Consider the following 27332-nt stretch of genomic DNA (forward strand, 5'->3'; position numbering starts at 1 on the left):
AAAGTGATAGGTTATGTTTAACAACAGTTGATAAGTATGTAACTCGGCATTTAGTGCATTTATCGCTTACGATGCTGAAATGACGCTTTCAAATGTATATTCAATGCTTTTTATCATTTATTATGCAGAAATGCGAGTTTCTACTGCCAATAGGAGATCTGGTTGGTTTGAGAGTGTGAAATGAAATAAGTAGGAATTTCAAAATGATAAATAACTTCTAATTATCATCAGGATTCCTATTTTCAATATTTAGAGCGCGCAGAGAAAGAAAGATGAACAAAACATTAAAATACATAAACTTGTCTCAGTCAGATGTTATACATCATAGATTGCGCAATTGAATACTATTCACTTCGTTGAAAGCTACAGGCGGGGGGTTGGGGGTGGAACTGAGTCGGGGTACATACCCCCATCCTCCTGGCTTGTAAGCAGGGCGGGGTTGATCCCTATAGCACCCCCCCCCCCATTCTTCCTCCAAATTAACGGTTATAATGAGGAAGAGAGGCGAAATGAGCAAAAGAAATGCTTACATTCTTTGTTTGTTATCAATTTTCTTTTATTTACTTTGTTTATTTTTATGCGAATACAAAGGTAATAAATCGCCTCGAACAAAATTAAACATGTAAACAAGAAGTTGTAAATCCACACAATACATATTTAGCCCATTGATGGACATCGAGCAAGTAGAACTTGTAGCTGTAATACCATAGGAAGCTCACAAAATATATGAATGGAACACTGCATTTTTACATTAAAATGAGGGGTGTCTAATGAGACGTTTTCTTTTTTTTAATACGTTTAGTCAGATTAGGTATTGAATGCAAGGTATCAATCTCTTCAGGAGAACCCACTCTTTCTTTTGAGACCAAAATTTTCAACTTTTTGTCATTTGACCCTCAGTATAGGGCACACGAGAGTAATTCATCTGCGCGCAAAGCATGCCGGACAGGCGTAAGTAAAGATCACATGACTTTATTGATTAAAATAATTCATTAAAAATAGATCAAATGTTTGTCTATCAAAAGAAAAACAATAGAGATAATGCTATGTTCATACTCTTTCATAATTAAGGCGTTTGGGGAGGCTAGACTGCATTTTTGTATTTCATTTTAATTATTATTACCCACAATGCAGTTCTGGTTTTTCTGGCAATGAACTGGCCGAAATTATATTAGTCTTATTTCAGGCCATTTAACTTTTGATTGAGCTGGGCAAGTACCTGATTAACATATCAAGTCTTAATGTACTGTTAATTGTGACTAATGTCAGTGAATTAAAGCAAAATCTATCGAGGGATTGATTTTTAATGATTTTTTGATGAGCTATGATATAACACGTGAGTGAATGGGGGTCTGTAATACTCATGTGTGCCCTATATCGCGACTACACTTCTACACAGTCGTTGCTATGGCTGGGCGTCGTCTGCTAGAAATCGGTGGTGAGAAAGCTTCAAGAAGTTTTATGCAAAGTGATAGGTTATGTTTAACAACAGTTGATAAGTATGTAACTCGGCATTTAGTGCATTTATCGCTTACGATGCTGAAATGACGCTTTCAAATGTATATTCAATGCTTTTTATCATTTATTATGCAGAAATGCGAGTTTCTACTGCCAATAGGAGATCTGGTTGGTTTGAGAGTGTGAAATGAAATAAGTAGGAATTTCAAAATGATAAATAACTTCTAATTATCATCAGGATTCCTATTTTCAATATTTAGAGCGCGCAGAGAAAGAAAGATGAACAAAACATTAAAATACATAAACTTGTCTCAGTCAGATGTTATACATCATAGATTGCGCAATTGAATACTATTCACTTCGTTGAAAGCTACAGGCGGGGGGTTGGGGGTGGAACTGAGTCGGGGTACATACCCCCATCCTCCTGGCTTGTAAGCAGGGCGGGGTTGATCCCTATAGCACCCCCCCCCCATTCTTCCTCCAAATTAACGGTTATAATGAGGAAGAGAGGCGAAATGAGCAAAAGAAATGCTTACATTCTTTGTTTGTTATCAATTTTCTTTTATTTACTTTGTTTATTTTTATGCGAATACAAAGGTAATAAATCGCCTCGAACAAAATTAAACATGTAAACAAGAAGTTGTAAATCCACACAATACATATTTAGCCCATTGATGGACATCGAGCAAGTAGAACTTGTAGCTGTAATACCATAGGAAGCTCACAAAATATATGAATGGAACACTGCATTTTTACATTAAAATGAGGGGTGTCTAATGAGACGTTTTCTTTTTTTAATACGTTTAGTCAGATTAGGTATTGAATGCAAGGTATCAATCTCTTCAGGAGAACCCACTCTTTCTTTTGAGACCAAAATTTTCAACTTTTTGTCATTTGACCCTCAGTATAGGGCACACGAGAGTAATTCATCTGCGCGCAAAGCATGCCGGACAGGCGTAAGTAAAGATCACATGACTTTATTGATTAAAATAATTCATTAAAAATAGATCAAATGTTTGTCTATCAAAAGAAAAACAATAGAGATAATGCTATGTTCATACTCTTTCATAATTAAGGCGTTTGCTTTGGGGAGGCTAGACTGCATTTTTGTATTTCATTTTAATTATTATTACCCACAATGCAGTTCTGGTTTTTCTGGCAATGAACTGGCCGAAAATATATTAGTCTTATTTCAGGCCATTTAACTTTTGATTGAGCTGGGCAAGTACCTGATTAACATATCAAGTCTTAATGTACTGTTAATTGTGACTAATGTCAGTGAATTAAAGCAAAATCTATCGAGGGATTGATTTTTAATGATTTTTTGATGAGCTATGATATAACACGTGAGTGAATGGGGGTCTGTAATACTCATGTGTGCCCTTCATGGGTAACTAATACTAATATGAATATTTTGGCGGCCATATTGGATTTTGCCAATTTGCAGAAAACGCTCAAGGTTACACGAGTGGCATCATTCAGATTCGGAATCAGCACCCTCGAATTGACAAGAAACCATTAAAAAACATTGTATATCTTAAAAAACAAGGTTCGACCCCTTCTATCCTGGACTATACCGTGGTCATGGTGTTAGCGCATCCACGATCCTGTGGCTGTGCGAAGCCGCCTCTCCACTCCAGTGCCAGCTCCGGCGGCGACGGGAGTCTTTACCCCGACGTCCGACCGTGTTTGGAAAACCCGATATGCTTACACTGAATGGCGGTCCACATAAAAAGATGACTTCTTCTAAACTAACTTCTTCCATAAAGGATCTACAGCTGCATGCAATTCGTGATCATTCGAATCTGTAGCCTAGGCTAGGATAGTCGAGTTCATTCGACCAGGCTCAGTCACGTCAAGGAACAATTTCATCAATTTAAACTCGTACGTAGTACACTGTACTGTTAATTTTACAATTATACAGCGCGCGCTTGAATGACGTCATCTTGCCGGTGCTTCGTTTCTTGTCCGTTTTTGTCATAAATTTAGGTAAGATTTGCCCCATTCATTAACGTTTTAACGATTTTGAAACAGACATGAGTGAAATTTAGTTGATTTTATTCGAGTTAGAGGTGATTTTTGTGTAAGGCTGTATTATTAACCAAAGTGCAGTGCAGTTTTGTCTTGTCACCGTCTGCACTGTGTCACGTTTGTTGTTGAGTCAGTCCCATTCACTCTTGTTCATGTTGGATCCTGTGGATGGAGGGGGGGGGGGGGGTCGGGTGTCCGGACGCTTTGAACTTTTGAAACCTAATTTTTGTCTTTGGATTGCACAAAAAATATGAAGTTGATTGATGTAACTTTTTTTCAGTTTTGTTTGCTGAGACTTTGAGGAAACTTTGCTTGTTTTTTTTTTTTTTGGGGGGGGGGTAAACATTTCTGTTTTTCAATTCAATTTTCAAATCATCAAATGGCAGTCGCGCGTCAAGACGCCAACATTCATGACATTGGCAACTGAACAGGCGCAGGCAAGATTATCCTGTAAATAAATAGGGTCTGTCTAGTGTCTAAACTTACGTCATGTAAAAGTTTGAGGTCCATGAAGGCATGATAATCCATTTAGACCTACGGCTACAGAGCAGAGACCATCTTGTCTCTCGATTAGATCTCACACTTCACAGTGGCAAATTGTCCATAGTCATAGACTGTGTACAACGGATAGACCGTCTCGGCTCAGCGAATCGGAGTCCCGCTGATTGGCCAATCGCGCAGATCACGTCATGACTATGTGGTCGCCAAAATAATTCCTTCGGACTGCATGCGAAAGTATCGATATCGATAACGATATCCGGTCACATTGTCTACGCGGGAAATGGTCTTGGTTCGTGATCAGATCGCTCCAGTATCGATCGAAAATTATCGAGACTGCAATTTCATGCATATTCACGCGACGCTCCGAAACCTGGAATCAATTGACTTTGTACACGTTGCGATAGACTCTACCAAGGAGTTACCTGCACTCCTTGACTCTACAAACTCCAACGAACACGATGCCATATCGACGCTAATTCGTACGATTTTAACCGAAAAGCAAGAAGTAATCGAAATTCGCTTACCTGTGCGGTATCGGTGAGAAAATAGATCCTCCGAGAATACCTTTCATAATTATAGGAATGTGAAATTCTAGGTCGATTTTGGTACGAGGTGATAGAGAATTGCACACTTGTTTTGCCTTTTGGTGGAATACTGTGTGGGGCTATGGAAGGCTTGCACTGCGCATGCTTACTGTATTTTCATTCATAAATTGGCTTTCGGCAGTGGCTGGATGACGTCATGTAATAAGCAAAATATACACGCCCGCTAGCGTTGAACGCACCGCTATCCGTTCTATACAATTTGCCACTGTGGATCTATCCCCGAAAAAAGTCACCATCTTGAAAATATCAATTATCATTCTCAAATTTCAAGAGATCTGAGCTGACTTCCGTAAATTCTGTTGCAGTTTCTATTTTCTCTCTCACATCAGATTCAGACATCATTCACTAAAATTAATTGTCGCCACAATTTTTTGTCTCACCTGCATAGCAGAGTGAGACTATAGGCGCCGCTTTTCCGACGGCGGCAGCGGCGGCGGCGGTGGCGTCAACACCAAATCTTAACCTGAGGTTAAGTTTTTGAAATGACAGCATAACTTAGAAAGTATATGGACCTAGTTCATGAAACTTGGCCATAAGGTTAATCAAGTATTACTGAACATCCTGCCTGAGTTTCATGTCACATGACCAAGGTCAAAGGTCATTTAGGGTCAATGAACTTAGACCATGTTGGGGGAATCAACATCAAAATCTTAACCTAAGGTTAAGTTTTTGAAATGTCATCATAACTTAGAAAATATATGGACCTAGTTCATGAAACTTATACATAAGGTTAATCAAGTATCAATGAACATCCTGCTTGAGTTTCAGGTCACATGACCAAGGTCAAAGGTCATTTAGGGTCAATGAACTTTGACCAAGTTGGGGGTATTTGTTGAATTACCATCACAACTTTGAAAATTTATGGATCTAGTTTATGAAACTTGGACATTAGGTTAATCAAGTACCACTGAATATCCTGTGCGAGTTTCAGGTCACATGACCATGGTCAATGGTCATTTAAGGTAAATGAACTTTGGCCGTGTTGGGGGTATTTGTTAAATTACCATCCTAACTCTGAAAGTTTATGGATCTAGTTCATAAAACTTGGACATAAGAGTAATCAAGTATCACTGAACATCCTGTACGAGTTTCAGGTCACATGACCATGGTCAAAGGTCATTAAAGGTCAATGAACTTTGGCCGTGTTGGGGGTATTTGTTGAATTACCATCCTAACTCTGAAAGTTTATGGATCTAGTTCATAAAACTTGGGATATAAGAGTAATCAAGCATCACTGAACATCCCCTGTGAGTTTCAGGTCACAAAACCAAGTCAAAGGTCAGTTAAGGTCAATAAACTTAGGCCATGTTGGGGTAATTGTTGAAGTGCCATCATAACTTTGAAAGTTTATGGATAGAGTGTATGAAATGTGGACATGGGTGTAGTTGACAGTCTTAAGTCTCCGTTCGAATGTCATTTATGGTCAATGAACGTGGTATTATGTCATTATATGAATGATGTTTTTGTAAATGATTATTTTATAGTAGTTTTCAAAGTTAGCACTGCTGCTATATTAAATTGCGTAATGCAGGCGAGACTGCCAGAGGCGTTCCACTTGTTTGTTTATTTTGGCCATTTGGGGGACCAGTAAATTTTAGGTTTGGACCATTAAAAAATGGAGAAACTTGGTATCTACTGGTCCAACATGAACAGGTTGGACCAGTAGAAAAGAAGGGTTAGTGTGGAGTGTGGACTCTGTGGAGCCCTGGTTCAAGATTCACTTAGTTGTGGAAAGTGCTACAAAAGACAATTTGATGTTTTTTATGATTTCTTTATCCATAAATCTGTTGTATTGTTCATGAATTTTCCCCGCTTTATTTCTCTTTAATTTCCCAGATGACAGTGATTGTTCACTGACACCGATATATGATTATAAATGAATTCAGGATGGTTTGTTCTTTGTGCAAATGTTTCTTTCCAAATTCAGACATTTGTTGACTTTTACCTCTAAACCCAAATGCAAGGCGATGTTGGACAGGCCAATGAATTGCACATGAATGATAAAAATTTTAATTACAATAACAATACCAGTATAAATTCACAATATTGATTCAAATTTACAGCAACTAATAATATAAATTACAATAATGCTTACAAATAATCAAAAATACAACCCCCCCCCCCCAGGAAAATAACTGCAGGCCAATATAACATTAAAGGGGGTTGGGCTCAATTAAAAGGTAATTGATCAGTTACATAATTAATTACATTTTTGTCTCACCTGCATAGCAGAGTGAGACTATAGGCGCCGCTTTTCCGACGGCGGCGGCGACGGCGGCGGCGACGGCGACGGCGGCGGCGGCGTCAACACCAAATCTTAACCTGAGGTTAAGTTTGTGAAATGACAGCATAACTTAGAAAGTATATGGACCTAGTTCATGAAACTTGGCCATAAGGTTAATCAAGTATTACTGAACATCCTGCCTGAGTTTCATGTCACATGACCAAGGTCAAAGGTCATTTAGGGTCAATGAACTTAGACCATGTTGGGGGAATCAACATCAAAATCTTAACCTAAGGTTAAGTTTTTGAAATGTCATCATAACTTAGAAAATATATGGACCTAGTTCATGAAACTTATACATAAGGTTAATCAAGTATCACTGAACATCCTGCATGAGTTTCACGTCACATGACCAAGGTCAAAGGTCATTTAGGGTCAATGAACTTTGGCTGAATTGGGGGTATCTGTTGAATTACCATCATAACTTTGAAAGTTTATGGATCTGATTCATGAAACTTGGACATAATAGTAATCAAGTATTACTGAACATCCTGTGCAAGTTTCAGGTCACATGATCAAGGTCAAAGGTCATTTAGGGTCAATGAACTTTGGCCAAATTGGGGTATTTGTTGAATTACAGCCATAAATTTGAAAGTGTGTTGGTCTAGTTCATAAAACTTGGACATAATAGTAATCAAGTATCACTGAACATCCTGTGCGAGTTTCAGGTCACATGATCAAGGTCAAAGGTCATGTAAGGTCAAAGAACTTTGGCCACGTTGGGGGTATTTGTTGAATTGCCATCATATCTCTATAAGTGTATTGGTCTAGTTCATAAAACGTGGAAATAAGAGTAACCAAGTATCACTGAACATCTTGTGCGAGTTATAGTAGTTTTCAAAATCAGCACTGCTGCTATATTGAATCGCGTGATGCAGGTGAGACGGCCAGAGGCATTCCACTTGTTTTAAAGTAATTGTACTTGTAATGGACGTTTTGAAAGGGAAAGTAATTGTAATTGAAAAAATGTACCGGTAATTGACTTCAATTACTGTCATTTACTTTTAGTTTTAATTACATTCAATAAACTTAATGAATGTATGATTTAATTGTATGCCTTTTTATGTCAACTGCTTCAGCAATCAGCATCAATTTTTTTTTTCTAAATCGATCTTTCACGGGTCATAACACTTGGCAATTCTCGCTACCCCAAATAGGAACAAAAATCTCATAATGCGCGAGACGAGATAATTTTCACTCCGTCTGGTCGTCATCACCACTTCCGGTTCAGGGTAATGCATGCTCGCGCGAGGTTCGCGATACTGAGTTTTCCACCACGCTGAAATCGATGCCAATCAGCGTAATATGTACAGATTTTAATACATTTTGTTTAATTTGGTCAGTTTTGATTCCATTTGAATTATAAAATAAAAAATATATTTCACGTGAAAATAATTTTTATTCATGTTTTTATTTGGTTATAAAAAATAAAACAAAAAATTAATATCTTACAATTTTGCATTTAGCGACCGGCCTGACATCACGATAGTATTCGACTAGACGCTAAATATATACACTACAGCATTCATTCCGTTTACAAAATGGATAAAAAATCAGTTTCGGAACTTAAAAAAATCTTAACTGACAGAGGAATACCGTGCAATGGAAAGCGTTGGGCAGAATTAGTGACTTTAGCAGAAAAGGCCGTTAAACTGTATCGTGAAAGAGAGGGTTGTGATCACGAACTTTCCGAGCGAAAGCAACGTTGTGTTGTGGATGACGGCACTGTTGATCTCAATGGCAAAACAGTGCATTGGACTTCCGAAAAGGAAGTTGTAATACCGAAAAGCTATCCCATAATGCAATGCGCGTTACAGGGATTTTTCCCGGATCTCGGCAAAATCGCTATTTGGGGTAGCGAGAAATGATATTCTTTTTTTTTAACGTTTTTGTATATAATTCTGCAACATTTCTTACACTTTTAATTTTTGGGTAATACATGTAGGCTATAGCTAAAAAAAAAGGGAAACTCAAATTTAAAATCTATGAGCTAGGTCCTGTAACACAAAGCATATCAATTAATTGTACGCTTGATGTTTATGATTAATTGTACATTATAGTCACTGCAATCAATCGTAAAGATATTCTACTATCCTTGCTCAGCTTTGTGTTACTGGCCCCAGGTCGTTTAACTCGTTTTACATTTTGTCAGTTAATAGGGCCTTCGAGGTACATGTAAGCTTTTGGTGATGCTCCAAAATTACAGAAATCTTGTCAGCTTAAATCAATATGGAGTTTTCGTGTCAGCAACGCACAATGCATGCAAGACATACATGCGTAGAAAATGTATTGTCAAATTCATGAAGGACAGTAGAACTTAAGTCTGTGTCGAAAATTGGTGTTCTCAAAACAGCAGCTACATGTACAGTATGTGTGCTTGTGTGAACAAAGTGAATGGGATTTGATTTTTATGTACTCACCAATGAAAAATAAATGAAAGTGAATGGACTGGTAATAAAGACCATGATAATGGTGTCCAATAGCACTCAAGGTTGATATGTACTACTACTTGTTAAGATGTAAAGAAGTTTTCTTAAAGTGGTCATTACATTATGCCCAACCATCATTAAATTTTTTTTTTAGATGGACTTAACACTTTTGTTGTGCCAATTCAAGACAGAAAATGTTATCAGGTGAGAAGTGTGGGATTCGAACCTGCGCCATTACGTAAGTGCAGTGTATAGAACAAGAATAAACTTATTTGAAAGATTAACCACAGATTCGACAATAGGCAATTGTCAGCAGACACCGGTACTATAGATGATTTATTCCTCATTTCTGTCACCATCTGTGGAAATGTAATTTCTCTGCTTCTGTCTCTATGTTTCTTTAAAGGTCAAGTCCACCCCAGAAAAATGTTGATTTGAATACAAAGAGAAAAATCAGACTAGCATAACGCTGAAAATTTCATCAAAATCGGATGTAAAATAAGACAGTTATGGCATTTTTAAGTTTTGCTTATTTTTCACAAAACAGTGAAATGCACAACTCGGTGACATGCAAATGAGTCAGTCGATGATGTCCATCACTCACTATTTCTTTTGTTTTTTATTGTTTGAATTATACAATATTATCATTTTTTACAAATTTGACAATACGGACCAACTTGACTGAACCATATAATATTAAACAATGCTAATTCCACGTGTTCAGGGAGGAATTAATTGTTGTTTCACTTGGCAATGAGGAGAAATTTAGAATATTTCACATTTCACATAATAAAATACAAAAGAAATAGTGAGTGGATGACATCATCAGTCTCCTCATTTGCATACCGACCAGGATGTGCATATAACTGTTAAATTGTGAAATTAAGCTAAACTTTAAAATGTTATAACTTTCTTATTTAACATTCGATTTTGATGAAATTTTCAGTGTAATGCTAGTCTGATTTTTCTCTTTTTATTCAAATCAATTTTTGTTTGGGGTAGACTTGTACTTTAAATATCCCTTTTTTTTTAATTTCGCGCCAAGTTGAAAATTGCTGGGCATATTAAGATGTTTTTATATTTGGACATATTTAGATGTTGCTAATATCTCTGTTTTTTTTTTCTTTTCTTTTCTGTGTAACAGTATATCCCTGATTGATCAGGGAGTAATCACTCAGATGTTCATGGATCAGTAAAGTAACAGCTGAATTCACCTTGCCCCCATCAAATTTGAGAGAGAAGATGTCGGAGGCTTCCACCCCAGACCATGGCCTACGGTCTCGGCTATCCTGCTCGTTCCTGGCCCAACTCTGGGGGGACTATCAGGAATCGGACCTGGTCAATCTGGACCATTCCTATTCTAAGGCTTGGAACTGCCACCCCAATGCCAGCCATGCCAAGCCTGCTCGCATGCTTTTCGTACCCAAGACTCTTCGACTTCACCCCTCCAAACGCAACATTGTGTGAGTAAAAAGGAAAATATTGTTTGCCTTATGTTTGTGTTGATTTAAGTTTTTAGAGCTGTGCTTCAATAAGATCACATTATTTATGTCTGGGACAGGACAGGTATACAAAGCAGCCAACTAATATGTTTTAACGATATTTAGTATATTTTTTCATAATCAAAAGTGACAAAATATGATTTTTTTATTGCAAAGTATGTTTTTTTGTTAAATTTGATTGGCATGCTTCATATGAGTAATTCATCAATTTTTGTACCAAAATATGTTTTTTCCCTTTAAAATGTGATTTTGATTATGGCTCAGTGTTACCTCAGTATGATTTTTGGTCAACAGAGGTTGGCAGCTCTGGGTATATACTAACATTACCATCAGAAAAATATGACCAAGGGTATGAAGCACGAACCTGTATATCAGTTCATAAGTTCCCCAGGTAATTTGTATTACAGGCATATGACACAATGTCCAGTGCCCTCTTTCTAGGGCCCCATCTTATAAAGTGTTGTAAATGATCCAATCATGCTGAACTATAGAAATCAATGTCATAATTCTTCATCTAGATTGATTCATCCTAATGAATGATATTCATTTCTAATGTATATTTTGAATTCATATGAATTCTATATTTTATGATTTTATGATGAGTGAAATAATAAGATTCATTCCAATTTCATACAGATAGATCAAGCTACCGGGTATTTATTTTTTTGATTATGACTTAATATCACAACTATAACAGTGATGCTGATGCGGAGATAGATGTTGTATCAGTCGGTCAAACCCACTCCATGCCATATGATCTTCAGAAAGCACAGTCTGTGATGAACGAGTGTGAGCGGTATGTCAACTTTGCAAGAACGGACCCTGACAACGTCCGCAGCGATGAGGACTGGGAGGATAAACTATCCAGGTATGTTTCTTGGATGTGGTAGTTGGTTGGTGTTTCGTCTTGACTGAGGATTCCACATTCCATTTCTCCTTCTCTCCCTTTTTTCTGCACATCTAATCTCCCCGTCATATCTCTACTCTATCTCCTGCTCACTCTTTCCCTATGTCTCCCTCTGTATTTCCATGTCTCGCTGAACTCTTTCTTTCTCTTTCTTCCCCTGCCCACCTCACCCTTTTCTGTTCATCTTTCCCTAGCCCTGTCTTACCCCTTCCCACTCTCTTTATACATGTAGATCTCCGCCTTCCTTTCTCTCTTCCAATCTCTGTCCTTTACACCTTTTTTTCTGTCTGTCTGTCTCCCTCCCTCATCCTATCATTCCTCCCCCTTTCTTGATCTCTCTCAATCTCTTGTAGTATCATTTTTTTTTTCTCTCCATAATTTCCTTTTCTCCTCTCCCTATCCACTCTTACTCTCCTCCCTCCTCACCCCCCCTCTCTCTCTCTCTCTCTCTCTCATAGTCAGTAGAGTTGGAGGGGTTGATAATTGAATAAAGGTGGAAACAGTGTATAAGCTAATTCATTTACCGTAAGTGCCTTGCGGGATAATTATGATGATGTGTGTAAGAGCTACATTACACCAATGAAAAGATTCCCACCCTATTAACACTTTCCACTCTTCTTTCATCCACAGAGTTGGCTGGACCGCCCCTCAGAGTAAGCTCTTCAACAAGATTCTTAAACATCTCCAAGCCAATCGACTAGCAAGACTGGCTTATGACAAGGTAACTATCCTCAGTCTCTTGCCATTAGTAATTATCTTAGTCTCAGCTGGACTGGCGATATATTACTATATTACTTTTCTACCCCGCCCCCTTGTTTTGTCCCTCAGAAAATGTAATAACTACCAGTCCACCCTCGAATAAAATTAATTCTCCATCATACTTTTACAAAGCCTGATATTTCTGTGTAATATACCATATATAATGTACATTCATATTTTATTTCTGTCTACGGCCTTTGTAACCTATATTCCACTTGTGAAACTCCAAATCAATAGATACTGATAGTATGGTATATATTGAACTCAAGAGCATGCACTATATATTTTACACAAATTCTATTTCATGATAGTTTAGAAGTCAAAGTGGTTTGCATTTGTTGTTCCAAAATTTGGTCGCAGATTGCCTTGTAGTATTCAATAAGCTTTTTTGCAATTGCAACTGAGCGTGAGATGTAAAAAGCCATTCAAGATAAACATCAATGGTTTTCAAATTAACTGACCTAAGCTTTTGTGATTTGATGATTATTCATGTATTTCTTTTACAACATTCATTTCATCACATTCAAGTTGAAAAGTAATATTTTACAGAAGCCCCCCAAAATGTGCCAAATCTGGATAATACAACAAATAATTTCCAACTTGATCACTGACACACTATTCTAGACACCTCAGATCTAGACTATGCCATGTCTTTCCTAAAATTTAAATACCATAGGATGCTCCTTTGGGAAAGCTTATATGCAACATCCTCATTTGAACATATTAGGGCTTGTCTACTGAATAGTGGGAAAGTTTATTTTAGAAAAGTTTATCATGAGCTAATTGCAAATTGGCTTATTAGCACTATGCAAGCTTTTCATTGAAGGAAAATGAAGATGTCAGCAAGATGAACATTGCCGGTGTGTTGGCTCAGTTGTGTGTTGTCTCACAACCGGGAGGTTCAAACCCCGGTCGCGTCAGACCAAAAGACATTAATGGGAGTTGCTGCTACCCTGTTTGGTGTTCAACAATTAAAGGGAAAGTGCCTCTTCAATCTGGCGCTGCACAGCGGCTGCCGAGCCCACGATCAATTGGGCAAAACAAATTTTTGAAGTATTTCATTTCTGATGTCTATTTTGAACAATAGAAAAAAATATAGATGGATGGATTTATGTCTGATACTTGTCTCACAAGATCTTTACCTTACTTAGAAAACATCTGTGTATCAGTAATCAGTCAAATTATTGCCTGATGTATTGTCTGTTTTCCATACTTAACATGTTTTTTAATATCTGATTTTTAGGTGCTGAATGAACCAGTGAAAAGGAGGATACACGTTGACAAGTGTGCTAAGTTGGTCCGAAGGACGCTAGCTGCAGTCGGATGGGTAAGTGATGGTCCGTGGTAATACAGACCTGCCAACCAGTACGTTTTAGCCATATTTAGTACGTTTTTGCAACCAAAATACGGCAGTACGTTTTTTCTTTGAAAAATATGTTTTTTTTACTAAATCGTAATTTATTGAGAAAAATAATCTCTATATGTCTCTATTTCATAAAACGTACACAAATATGGTTAATAGATCAATGTAATTTCAGGTCACTTTTTTTTTCAATCATTTTGTTAAAACCAGTGTGAAGATATACACATGTTTTAATGTTGTTTTTTTTCATCTGCAAAAGCAGTGCGCATTTTAGCTTGCATGCAGCTTGAGTGCCGCGATGAGCAAGTGCGCCAAGCATTTTATTATGAAATACACTTTTTTGGGAAAAATACAGTTTTTTTTTATCACAGAATACAGTTTTTCATTCCTAGAGGTTGGCAGGTCTGGTAATATATCAAATACATAAATGGTCATGAGTTATGCACTTCCATCATCATTTAAGCTTAACTAATATATATGCTACAAACATTGTTTTCCTAAGAAAGTCTTTAAAATCAAGGTAAAATGTTGCCGTATTATCATACATCAAATCTGGTACATTAACATAAACCTAACTCTGTGAAGTCAGAAAATCGAAGCTGAAATAACGATCACACTAAAGATTGCCAACATAGATAGTCTGTTACCATTGCTTTGAAAGAAAACCCCCCTAAACTTGGCTTGAAATGCATGCTTATTTCATAGCAGTTACACTTCTTTTATCAGAATTATTTAACACATATTTTCTTACATGTATGCTTACAGACAATTAGGTGGTCATTTAATTGGATTCTGTTTGAACTCATTTTTCTTTTTTTCTCCATTTTCTAGGATCCTAAGCTAACCCAGTGGCTTCATGGAGTCTTGGTTGATAATCTTGGTTCCTCTCTGTTGGCCATCTATTTGGACGTCCTTCAAAACTTGAAGTCTAAGGTTAGTTCATGTAATAAAATCACTAATAAAGATTCTACTCTGAATATGAATATTGGGGGATTCTGTGTGTTTCTAAAATGCTGTTTATTATGCCGAAAATCAATGGAATCACGAAATCTCAGCCATGGTGATAATTTTCTTCAGCAAGGAGCTCACCCACATTGTGCTGCACTCTACCCAGGTGAAGTAAATGGGTACCTGGCAGGAATATTCACACCTTGAAACCCTCTTGAACGAAGAGATTTATTAGTATTTGTTATTAATATTATAATTGTTGTTGTAATTATCATTTTATTATTATTTATTTCCACTGAAAATTTAGGTTCCTTCTCTGATAGAGAAAATGGTGCACCCCACTTCAACTTCGCGGAAGATCAACACGACAAGCTCAGAAGCTCTTTCTCTGCTCCTCAAAAGACCATGGGACCCAGCTGTTGGTCTGCTCAGCTTTCATAAACCAGTAAGGCTCATTTCTTTTATCTGTACCGTGACCCGACATTTGCTGCTACCACGTTTGCTGTCTTTGAATTTTCTGGGAGATGTTGCATGGCTAGTCAATGGGTAATGACTCAAGTGTGACAAATACCATTAATCAGATTTCAAGGGATGTCAAGATCGTTACATTATGGCCCTATACCATGGTCAAAGTGTGAGCTTTTACTATGGACAGCCAATGTGACACAAATCTGTGACAGCATATATTTGGTTTATATGAGTTTTTGTATTAAAACCCACCAGTTCTTTTAAGAAATAGTATCCAAAAGATTACCCAACGGTCCTTTGAGGACTATCTTACATGGTAAAACCAAAAACTTTTGTGTTTTACACAGTGTAATGTGCATTGAAATTTGATAATAGGTTATTAATACAATAATACAGGCAAGAATAAAAGGGTTAATAAAGTGTTTAAAAATTCAGAAAAGATTAATAAACATAAAATGAGAAAGTGCAAAAGAAAGGTTCTGTCGCTGCACTTAATTTTAACTTCAGGGGAGTGTTTCATTGAATAAATGATTTTCACTGACAGATTTGCTCTGAACCAATCAGATGCAATGATTATGGTAGCTTGTAATCATTTTTGGAAATTACTATTTGTTTCATGAAATGCTCCCCAGACGGTTCCCAGCCCATCAGGAAAGTCATGGAAAATTATTTTACATTTTTCCAGTCGGGGAAAAATCAGGGAATTCAATAAAAAATGCCTCAAATCAGGGAATTTTGATCGGCCCAAAAGTCGAAAGCACGGTAGTCAGTCAGACTCTGTTATATTTTGTTGCATATCAAAAAAACATCCTTTGAATGACTGGTCATGGTGGTTTTTTAGTGTAACCTCTTTGACTGCAGTACAGTTTTCATACTATAAATACATGTAATTCACTGCAACAACTTAGAGTAAAAACTGGGAATGGGTTTGAATAATTATCAGGGAATTTTTAAACTTCATCAGGGAAAATTTAGGGAATTTTGTTTTCTTGAAAAGCTGGGAACCCTGCCAGGGCATTTACATGCTTGCATGAAAAAAAGGTACCTTCTGAACCATCTAGAGGTACATTTACCTCTACTTAATGAAATTAAATGACTTGTTTTCTTCTCAGAAAAAGCTTCCAGGATCTCCCATCCTCCTGATCGCCCCTGATGGCCCCTTCCAGCCTTCCATGCCGCACTCACGTCGGACCAGGTACTGGAACTCTCAGCTGGGCAACCTGGGGAAGGTGGTCCCTGTCACGGTACATGCCCCAGAGGGCGGCGCAGGTATCACCGTCGGACAGTACTTAGAACACATGATAGCCTCGGTCAGGACTAAGGTGTCTGAGGTATGTGCATTTGATACATTTGCCACTCTCCACCCAGGTGTAGTAAATGGGTATATTTTTAACACATTAATTGCAAAATTCTGTAGTTGTCATAGGTTTTATACACTTTATACAGGGAACAAGTGATGCTAGTAGGCAAGGGGTTAAGCTGCATTCAGACACGGTGATGCAAAACTCAGCAACACTTTGTGTACAGAGTCAATGGGATTTGAGGCATCAGAAACATCTACTGCCTATGCAACATTTTTTTATTTATTTTTTGCAAGGGGATGAAAACGTTGCTTTCCAATCATTTTATAGGAGACCGTTTGCGCAAATTTGAATTCGCCAAAGTTACTCAGGTTGCTCGTAATAACTCTTGACATAATGTACTTTTTATGACCTCAGAATGTCTAGTAGAGTAGAGGTTTTTGACTTATGAAAGAAACCATGTCGTGATCTTTAAATTTCATAATTTGTTTAGATATTATTTTGTACAAGCTATCTATCTTTTCTGCTGTGTACAGCTGAAGACCAACTTCCACAACCGACCCATCGTACTGCTAGGCTGGTCTGTGGGTGCGCTCATTGCATGTCATGTAAGTAAATAAATAACTTTTTTAAACTGCTTTAATTTTCAGCCTGCACAGTCACAGTGGCGGACCGTGACCCGGAGGAGACAAAGCATTGGAGGGGCACAGCATTGTTCACAAACAATACAGTGCCCCTCCAATCATTGTCTCCTCCGGGTCACGGTCCGCCACTGCACAGTCATGTCTTATTTTAGATGCAGATCGAGGAAGGGTTTGAATGAAGCACAGATATGTTCTTCAGAATTTGGCACCTCCCTACATATATATTTATCCTGATCTCCTCTTTCTTTCCCTTTATTTCCCTGTTATCAATTATTTCTTTCCATCTTATATTCCTCCCTTCCCCGTTTCTGTCTCTTTTTTTTCTCCAATCTTCCATACTTTCCCCCACTTCTATTCTGTTTTTATTTGTGCTAAATCCTACGATTCTGTGTTACAAACACGTATTTTAAATGTGTGACCAAATAACCAATGTCATTTCTAAATGACATTGGTTCATCACTGGGGATAGAGGGGTAAGATTTTCTGAAATTTTTAGATAAATTGGTAGTCATTAACTGTCCCAGAGGTTACAAATGATTGACATTTGCCAAACACGATGCCCGAGAGCCATCAGGCAGACTGCATTGAAACAAAGACCACGCCTGGCAGAAGAATTTGTAATGGTATGGTGTAACCTTGATTATAAACTTTTATTTTGAATCCTGGACAGACATTAACCTGCCTCAAAAAAATAAAATTATCCATGTTAAATTAGATAGGAGAACTATATAAATATATGACTATTTGATTATTCCATAGGGCATCCTTTCATAGGGATTGGTAACTTTATAGAATCATGAATAAATGATGTGCTGACTATAATAATAATAATAATAAGTATTTCTTATGCGCACTTTCTAATGAATCATTACTCAAGGCGCTACATATTAAATAAACAAAAACATTGGAAATATTCACAATTAAAATCATCAAACATAACATTCATATGAGGAAAAGAAATGGCCTTCACTAATTTGGATTATGGGTGGTGAACTAAAAACACGCCTCCCCCTTTCCCGTCTTGTTTTATACCAATTCAAAATAGCATGCTTTATATCCTACGTAGATTAAATCATGAATGCTGATTGGTTTAAATAGCATCATGTGACCAAACATATTCTCACTATTTTGTGATGATGTTGAAAATGAAACGCCCACTGAAGAAAAATTGCTATTCCGTGACGTCAATGATGGAATAGTCCACTATTCCATCATTGATGTCACAGATCATGACGGGGCAAGCACTAATACGCGTTCGCGCGCTGAGCGCATGGCTTCAGGAAAAGTAGGTCAGTTCTGATTAAAAGAAGGATTAACTACGAGTACAAGAACTAGATTATCAAGATCTATTGGTCAAACTTTATTAAAGTAGGATATAAAACAAATATACCAGGCCTTTATTTCGAAAGAATAGAGGGAATTATCCTCGGTTGTACTGGCAAAATTACTATTTTTCCCTCAGGGCTTTGCCCCTTGTAAAATAGTAATGCCAGTCCAACCTCGGATGAATAATTCCCGCTATACTTACTCAAAGCCTGGTATATTTGTATACTATATAGGAATATAGCTACATGATCTCTTTTCTTCTCTTTGTTTCCTATTCATAGGTATCTCTTGTTGAGTCTGTGTCTGCAGTTATCTGTCTTGGTTTCCCAATGAGAGGCATCACTGGGGATAGAGGGGTAAGAATTCTTGCTCTTCTGATGAGTTTCTTTCAAATTAGGAAAAAAAAGTCATGAGATTCTTTTGTATTTTATTATATATTCATCCATGTTCAGGTCCTACAACTTATTCTGCTACTCCTTGTAGTAGCTTTAGTAGTAGTATTAAGTGATGATGTTGTAGTTGGTGGACACAGGCAGCTGTGGCGGAGTAATAGTAGAAGTGATATTAGTGCTAGTATTATTAGTAGAAGTAGTGGTAGCAGCAACAACTTTTATTAAACAACCCCTAGATGCTCTTTGAAAAATATGCTTTTGGTGTTCATTATTTTAGCTTTCATGTTTTTTCTTTGTTGCCGTTGTCCTTGAAGGACTTGGATGAGCCCCTATTTGAGAGTAAGACCCCAACATTCTTCGTCATCGGCCAAGAGTCCAGTCAATGCAACCAGGACCGCCTTGAAGACCTGAGAGAACGGATGAAGGCCGATACCACCCTGGTGGTAGTGGGTGGGGCAGACGATCGCCTCCGACTCTCCAAGGCCAAGAAGCTCCATGAAGGTGTCACCCAGACCATGGTGGATAGGTGCATTCTGGTGAGTGATGCCCCACTGATAGGATGTTAGATAAAGGGCCCTGGTGTAGAGATAACACTTGGCCTGCATGTTAAAAGGTTTCACATGACACTTGCTCCACGGCGGTATTTAAAGATGCGTAATGCAGCTTTTTCCCCTAAAAAATATTGAAGCTCACCACAACACGGGAGCAAAAATACCATATGATTCATCTCTCATTTGGATATGTGGCTTATTTGTTGGTATTTATATTGTCTAGTGTGTCATAACTGCAAAACTTCCTGGATAGATTCCCAGTTAAAGACACCTCTATAGAACAGGAGTATTAACTTGCTTACCAGAGGACAAGTCTTCCCAGGAAACATCTGTCCAGAATGATAGCTCCCATGAGGATCCTTCCTCATGTCTAGAGGGGAGTTTTCATCTTGGGAGGGCTGTCTTAGAAACATTTATCAGTGATGACCTGTGGAATACAGGAGCCAATGAATGTTTTCAAACCTCTTGTTGTAGGACGAGGTCTCAGAATTCCTCACCGTGGTACTCTCATCATCCTACCATGGGGCAGGAGACGGGAATGGAGAGCATCATCACCATCACACCAAGAAGAAAGAGAAAGAGAAGAAGAAGCGGGTCCAGCGAAACCTGTCCACTGAGATGAGAGGCAAGAAGACGCCCCCGGTGGGAGGATCTGTCCCAGGTCGACGTTCCAGCGCTCCTTCAAACATTCTTGAGGTTTGTATTTCAGGCTTAATAATGAGGAGGATGATGATGATGGTGATAATGATGATGATGGTGGTGGTGGTGGTGGTGGTGGGGATGATGATGATGATGATGATGATGATGATGATGGTGGTGGTGGTGGTGGTGATGATGATGATGATGATGATTGTAAAACAACTTCATTAATTTATAGTTGAGAAATAAGAAAACATACCATTGTAAACAAATTTGCTGACATTTGATGCACTAGTTGGTATTCTGTCGTAACTAATGAAAATCTGCCATTTTGATGAAATATTTAATTTTAGGGCTATACCCTGGCTTCCAAAAAAAGTGTGAAATTATTTTATGTGTGGTTTATTAATGTTTGAAATGCTGGTATTGTGGAGGATTTATAGTAGCGCGGCACTGCATGGGACGCAACGACTAAGCCTGCATGGGGAATATGTACACTCACTCTGAATTGTTGTTTACATACATTACAGTACCAGTGGTGTTGGTGATTGTTCAGTGTTATGCAGTTGCACTTTATATGAATGCAAGATGATACTTCGCAGTGTGGAACCTTGGTATATAATGTTACTTCAAGGTACTGCATGGTGCATCATCTTTGGCTTCCCATTAGGTTTGCACAGAATTATACCATGGCCTATTTTAAACTTTAGAATACAGACCTTAGGGTCTAGCAAATGAGATTCATATGTTCTGCGTAAAGAATAATGTTCATGATTAGGTATCAAATCTCCTTTATATTAAAATGTATTTTCTTATTTTTTCTCATACAGCATGGCATCTCCACCCTACCTTCCACTCCCAAAGCCAGCAAAGCCAGCACCTCTCGAACCCCTACCCCAACACCCATGCTTCCTACCACCAGCACCACGGCAACAACCACACCCTCCTCACTCCGCCCCATGATAGCCCCTCCTCCTCCCCCACCCCTTGCATCGTCCAAGCCCCTATCGGCACCTCCAGTGATGCAGTTCACCTCCTCCGGTCTCAAGCTTCCCGTCTCCTCGCCCAACCCGCCGGCTGCAAAACCCAAGAACTCCTTTGCAGCCGCGCTATCGTCCGGGAACCAGGCCAAGGAGTTCTCTTCGCAGTACGCAGCCTACCTGGCCAGGGTGGCTAGTCAGAGCAAGGAAGAGAAGATTGGAAAGACCAAAGGTTCCGTGAGGTTTGGAGCACAGAAGGCAGCAACTACACACGCTGGTGCCGAAGGTAGGCTTGTCAAGGCTTGATGATTATTAGTTTTGATATGTATAATATTGAATGATTTATTGTCATTTAACTGGCTGTTTCAGATGCAGATTCATTTATTGGTCTATGCATATTAAAAGTACAGAAATTTGTCCTCCACTGGCACTATACATACAACAATGACATAAAGTATATAAATAAACACCAAAGACAGTGTTGTATCTCAAAATTAAACACTTTGAGGACAGCTAAAAGAAATAACTATATTTTAGAATTTTGGCAATGATGGCAATCTCATATTGTGTGAAAATGGTCTCCTAATTCCTGTAGAAGATTCTAGGCAATAGAAGGTTCAGATTTATGTTGTACTCAATAATAGAGCTTCTTGGAGCTGCCCACAAATTTTGTAATTTAGGGGTTTCAATGTTTAAACAGCACTCTGACATTATGGTCATAGAAATTAAGAAATTGTATCAGTCAGTTATATCAGTCTTGGTTCATTGTCAAATTTAATGATAAATAAATGGGAGAAAATAGAATTAAGCTTGGTTCATGAATGCATATGGGAGTGGCAGATAATTAAAAATGTTTTGACAAAAGAAGTAGAAAGTGTGTGATATATTTCATTTCTGTCAAAGGCAGAAGCGTAAATTTGGATTGAGTGTAAACAAGAATCAGTCAATAATATTCTGTCAGAGACAAGTATTGTTGTTTAATTTCCATACTAGTAAATTCCACAGTCATTGATTTAAAAGTGAAATGAATGGATTTGCAATGAAATTTCCTTTCCAAAAATAATCATGCTTCCTATAATTTTATGTATTTTAGTTTCCCGCATCGATCGATGGCTATTTCATCTTTATTATTTGATGCATGATCATAAGCTGCTGCAATTATACTCTGATTGGATTATCTTGTTGGGATGAATGGTTGTATGAAAAGAAATGAATGAAATGACGTTATGATATATTCTTGTATAAAAATTTGTATATTTCATCTGAAATATCAATTTTTCCCCCCAATATTGCTCACAGGTATTGATGCTACAACCATTATTGTGAAACAAGCCCCCAAGAGGTCTGCCACACAGAGCCCGGCTACGGTAAGACGAAAGCAGATGAAGATGTCTGATCTCCCAATAATCTCTAGGGGACCAGCAGGCAGCATTGTCTCAATGTCGCCATCTTCCCATATCAAAGGCGGGTCTATTCACAATCCTCCCCACATTGGCAGGCCTCCAACCACATACACACTTGTTTCGCCTGCACCCAGCTCTCCGGGCTCTGCATCATCATCGACCGGACGACCAGTTCCAGGAACAAGGGTGACGATCGATTCTGGACAGTCCTTGGCCCACCTGCAGCAAATGGGCGTCGTTTCTTCGGCTTCATCTTCATCTAGTGGTTCTCAAGGAAGTCTGCTACATGGTTTGAGTTTCAACATTCAAGGGAGCCAGCTGAAGGAGACATCGGGTGCCCAGATGAGAGTTTTGGAAGGCATGTTTACCAAGCAGAGCTCTAGCCCAACCCTCACCAGTGCTGACAACGGAGCTGGCAAGACTATTGGACCAATCAAGCCATCAGGCTCCAAAGGGACCTTTTCAGAGACAGCAGCAGAACCAGCCTCATCGTCCTCTGGTAAGACGTCTAGTGTCCACTTCTCAGTTAGTGCCAACTCTGACATGAAGACATCTAGCTTGGCCATGCACCTTCCACACTTGATCTCTACCGCTCTGAAAGCAGTGCAGTCTGCTCCTGCTAAGTCGACCTGTGTCACTCTTGTGACAACTACAGCTCCTCCAGTCATGTCCAAGAGTTCTGGATCCAAGTCCAGTGCTCAGTCTGGTGTCATCACTGGAAGCAATTCCTCCAAAGTCACATCGGATGTATCCATCTTGGGTCTTATTGGGGCTCAGCAGATTACCAGTGCTAGCTCTAAATCTTCAAAGAAATCTGCAGATGAGGAAAGAGATGCACAAGTGCAAGCTATTCAAAAGTTGCAATTTCATGACTTTCCTCTCACCACTGCCTCCTTGACTGTTCCACATAGTACCCCAAGGTTCACGCAGGCAAAGATCCTGAAAGACCTAGAAAAGGGCTCTCTTCCCTTAACCAAATTTGAACCAACTGTCTCTGGAAAATCTAGTTCATATCCTAAGACTAGTTCAAAGTCCAGTTCTCTCTCCAAAGCTAGTTCCCACTCAAAATCAATTACACCAGCAATCATCACCAACAAACTCCCTGCCAGAGAGTCTTATAGTAAGTCAGCTACTACAACCAAGATAGTAACCGTTTCCCTGGCATCTCCTTCAGTACTGACAACGAGCATGGCTGAGAGGAGTGGAAGAGAAAAGACCACAGTAGAGGTGGATTCTTTACCCTTGTCCAAACTGAAGGCCATGAATCCGAAGAAAAGCCATAGCCCTAGTGAGGACAGCACCCCAACTGTTATTGATCTTGACACTCTCCCTTTGGCCAAACTCAAGGAGCATCTTAAGGAGAGTAAGTCATCCCTGAAGACGCCTACACCAGCAACAACCACTATCAAGATCGTCTCCAAGCCCAAAGATCCAGTCATTACCACGTCCCAGAAGCCAAAACTGTCCGCCTCGGCTCCGTTCATTGCCCTGTCCAGCAGCCTCAAGGCTAGTACCGAGAGGGCAGCTAGGGCTCAAAAGACCGCCATGGTCAGTTCTGTAGCCAAACCGTCCACACCGACACCCACATCAACGACATCAGGGGCGACCACCACCACGTCATCGGTATCATTGCTATCCACTTCAGGGTTGAATCTTTTGACATCAACAGCAGCATCGAGACAGCCCTTGACCAGCGCCCTCACAGTGGAGAAGACATCCAACAGTTCTGAAACAGGAGGATCACATGAAGCCATAGTGACTGTCCAACCATCTGGGAATGGCCGTTCCAGGCGATCCAGGACCTCCTCAAGAAATTTATCAGAATGATCGCTGAGACTGCATTCCCTTTGATGATTCATGGTCGCCTCTTTAACACCACTTCTGCATGAGAGTGTTAATGTATTTGTTTGAAAGCTTGATTTTCATCAAACTCATGCTTTCTTTGCAAAGGATTCGATTTAACATTTTGAAATACAGGCAATCGTTGATAACATTCAAAGCATTGCATTCTCATGAAAGCCTGCCATCATGAGACAGAATGACATCATCATAAACATGATTCCAAACTCTGCTGCATTCAGTCAATTTATTTGGGCAGAAATACTTTTCAAACATTCTCTTTGGCATATCATGTTTGTATTCTCAATCAGGATTGTGTGTATATGACAATTTACATGAAGGCAACCATGTCATGTTCCAGGGGAGCGTTTCATGAAAGGACTTGTCGGACGTTTTATCCGACAAGTCCTCTTTTATCCGACAGTTACCATAGGAACAGTGCCTCTCAGCCAATCAAAATCAAGGAAAGATGTCAGATCTGACAACTTGTCGGATGAAAATATTGATGAAACGCTCCCCAGGGCCTGTTGCATAAAAGTTACTAATTACTTTGTGATCTAATGGGAATTACCATGGTTACAGTGCTTAACAGCCAATCGGAATCAAGGATTTCAGTGAAGTCACCATTTGCTAGCGAAGTTAATAATAATAGTAATGCATGTGCAACATCCCCCAGAGCCATGTTTCAGCTGGGAAGACCCCCAATTGAATAAAAAATCTAAAACATCAAATATTTTCCAAGTGTGACTTATGCATGCATAATTGTAGATTTAGTATATAAGATTTGGAACAATATGCCCGAAACACCCTGGGCTGGGGCCAATGGAAAAGGTTTATTATTCTGAAATCAAATTGGGATGAAAGGGTTAAGAGGTTGAATGTTATTAAATTTTTGGTCATATATGATACTGCAGCTAAGGCACCTTGCCAAAAAGTCAGAGCCAAGTCTTTCTTACTGGAATCCCTTGAGGTGCAAGCACTTTTTTTATCACTAATCCTCACATTTCATCATAGATGAAACAATGGTTCCAAGGGAAAGGTGCAGTGAAGACTTCAGGAATTCTGCAAGAAGGCTGTTTGCGACTGTCCCGCAGCCCCATTGCGGTGTGTATGATGAAATGCTGAGATTAGTGATGAAAAGACGCTTGCGAGATTCCCATGGGAAAGATGTGACTTTGACGTTTGGTAAGGCAACCAAACTAAAGGTATTGTTGGTTTACATCCAATTCGAGCATGTTTGACAGCATTTTTAAGAATGTAGTGGCAGCTAGTTTGGTGGGATTGGGTATAGTACTACCTGTCAAATCCAAGCCAGACCAGGCATGACCATTTATCAATTTCTACCATGTTGCAAGGATATAACTTTTCAGACTGTCTGAATTCAGACTTATTCGGCCATAGAAAACACTTTTTTCATATAGGAGAGGGGTCAATCTAGATTATTTTCAGACTTTTCAATCAATTCTAATTGGCAACCCGCATGTTAACATCACTCGATGTGAGCCTGTGTTAGCCGCATTTTCCAGAACGAAGTGAAAAGTTGCTTCCTGTGATGGGGATATCCCTCATGTAAAAAACTGAGTTCAGGTCCAACATTTAGTAATGAAGAGTTTCTAGTCGACCACATTGTTCTCTTTACACATAGTGTTGTGTGTGGAGAAATATTCACAGAACTGTACCTAATGGCTATATGTTAACGTGGTGAAAGTGAGTCAATTTAGATTAGAAATGTCAGGGTGCTACATAAGCACTTGCCCGATTGCCCGGGGCAAATAAAAGTTAAAGTCGGGAAAGTGTTTTGAAGTAAAGACCAAAACTACTTGCCCGAATTGGGCAAGCAAAATTCTCACAGTAGAATTACCAAAATTAGGGTCGATTTGATATATTGACCCTAAATTTGTCGTGGTGGGCAAGATAAAATCACTTTGGAAAAAGAAATGCAAGAACAAGGTACATCAGTTCATGTCAAAAGAGAGAGAAAAAAGGTAAACGGTTTATAAACCGCAATATTCTCTTTTGGAGAGGTAAAACTTTGTTTTCAAAGATTTTTTGGGCAAGTATATTCCAACTATTCAAAAATTTACTTTCCCAATAGGGCAAGTTCTTCTAAAAAGTTATGTAGCACCCTGTATGTTTATATTCCAGTCTCAAACATTTCATACAAAAGTTGTGTTGGTTTTATGTCTCTTTATTCAGATATGAAGATGTCCACTGGCAATCAGACATGCCCCTCCCCCCAAATAAATAAAAAGGTCTTATGTTTGTCCGACATTTTCCACTAGAAATACATGTATTTTGTTTTATGGATATCAAGGGGATGGGGGGCACAGGCCAGATGTGCCCCCCCCCCCCCCCGATCAGTCTCCGGCTGTCCACATTTTATTTCATCCAGAATTTTGTGTTTTTCAATTGTATGCTTAGAGCATTGCTCACATAGTTAAAGATGCATATTAAGCTGCATTTCTCAGTTGAATAATTGCATAGGTTTTAGCCATTTTTTAGACACATTTTGCAAGGCATGTGTTATTTACATCTTCTAAGCCAAATTTCTCCTACATCAAATGGATGTCTGTGAGAGATTTACATCAAAATGCTTGTAATTGAATGGAAATTTTCTGTGAATACTTTGTAATTATAGTTAAGAGAATACTGTATATATTGAAAATTTATTTCACTTGTTGAAGTCCCTTTTCCTTACATGCAACAGAAAAAAAGAGTTTTTGGTCAATATCATGTGTTTATCATGAAATTCATTCACACTCCAGATAAAAGTCACTTGAACCATGGACCTTCTCTAGTAGGTCCATGCTTGAACGCACCACAGCTCTTGAATGCACAATGCAACAAATGAGTGGCCACAATCACATCATATAAAACAGGACATAAATCAAATCTGCTTTATGTCCTGTGGAGCTGTGGTTATTTCTAAAATTTGATGCATATACATGTTATTGTTTGTGAATACATTTTCTATGTATTAAAATTGCTTATTAACAAATGAA

At 38.7% G+C, this 27332-nt stretch overlaps 1 protein-coding gene across 2 annotated transcripts; it reads left to right on the plus strand.

The window, feature by feature from the left end:
* The first annotated feature begins 3052 nt into the window (after nt 1-3052).
* LOC129273636 (KAT8 regulatory NSL complex subunit 3-like) lies at nt 3053-27332 on the plus strand. 2 transcript variants are annotated; one of them, XR_010295356.1, is made up of 15 exons: nt 3053-3447; nt 10453-10771; nt 11508-11678; nt 12348-12438; nt 13720-13803; nt 14671-14772; nt 15095-15232; nt 16368-16586; nt 17093-17164; nt 18808-18882; nt 19233-19454; nt 19944-20165; nt 20939-21374; nt 22388-26060; nt 26453-27332. XR_010295356.1 is itself a non-coding variant. In XM_064107959.1 (14 exons), the coding sequence occupies exons 2-14, from the start codon at nt 10551-10553 to the stop codon at nt 24316-24318; spliced, it is 3984 nt and encodes a 1327-aa protein (XP_063964029.1). In that variant the 5' UTR covers nt 3053-3447; nt 10453-10550; the 3' UTR covers nt 24319-27332. The 2 variants fall into 2 exon arrangements, 1 of the variants encoding a protein (XP_063964029.1); XM_064107959.1 differs by having other exon boundaries at nt 22388-27332.

The sequence above is a fragment of the Lytechinus pictus genome, chromosome 12 (genome assembly GCF_037042905.1).
Source record: "Lytechinus pictus isolate F3 Inbred chromosome 12, Lp3.0, whole genome shotgun sequence".
Classification (NCBI taxonomy): Eukaryota; Metazoa; Echinodermata; class Echinoidea; order Temnopleuroida; family Toxopneustidae; genus Lytechinus; species Lytechinus pictus.

What these genes read in the sequence shown, in the direction of transcription:
- LOC129273636 (XM_064107959.1), top strand. Translation starts at nt 10,551, where the DNA reads ATGTCGGAGGCTTCCACCCCAGACCATGGCCTACGGTCTCGGCTATCC. An exon ending in TGGGAGGATAAACTATCCAG is followed by an intron (nt 11,679 to 12,347) that starts GTATGTTTCTTG and finishes TTTCATCCACAG; the next exon opens with AGTTGGCTGGACCGCCCCTC. An exon ending in TTCAAAACTTGAAGTCTAAG is followed by an intron (nt 14,773 to 15,094) that starts GTTAGTTCATGT and finishes CTGAAAATTTAG; the next exon opens with GTTCCTTCTCTGATAGAGAA.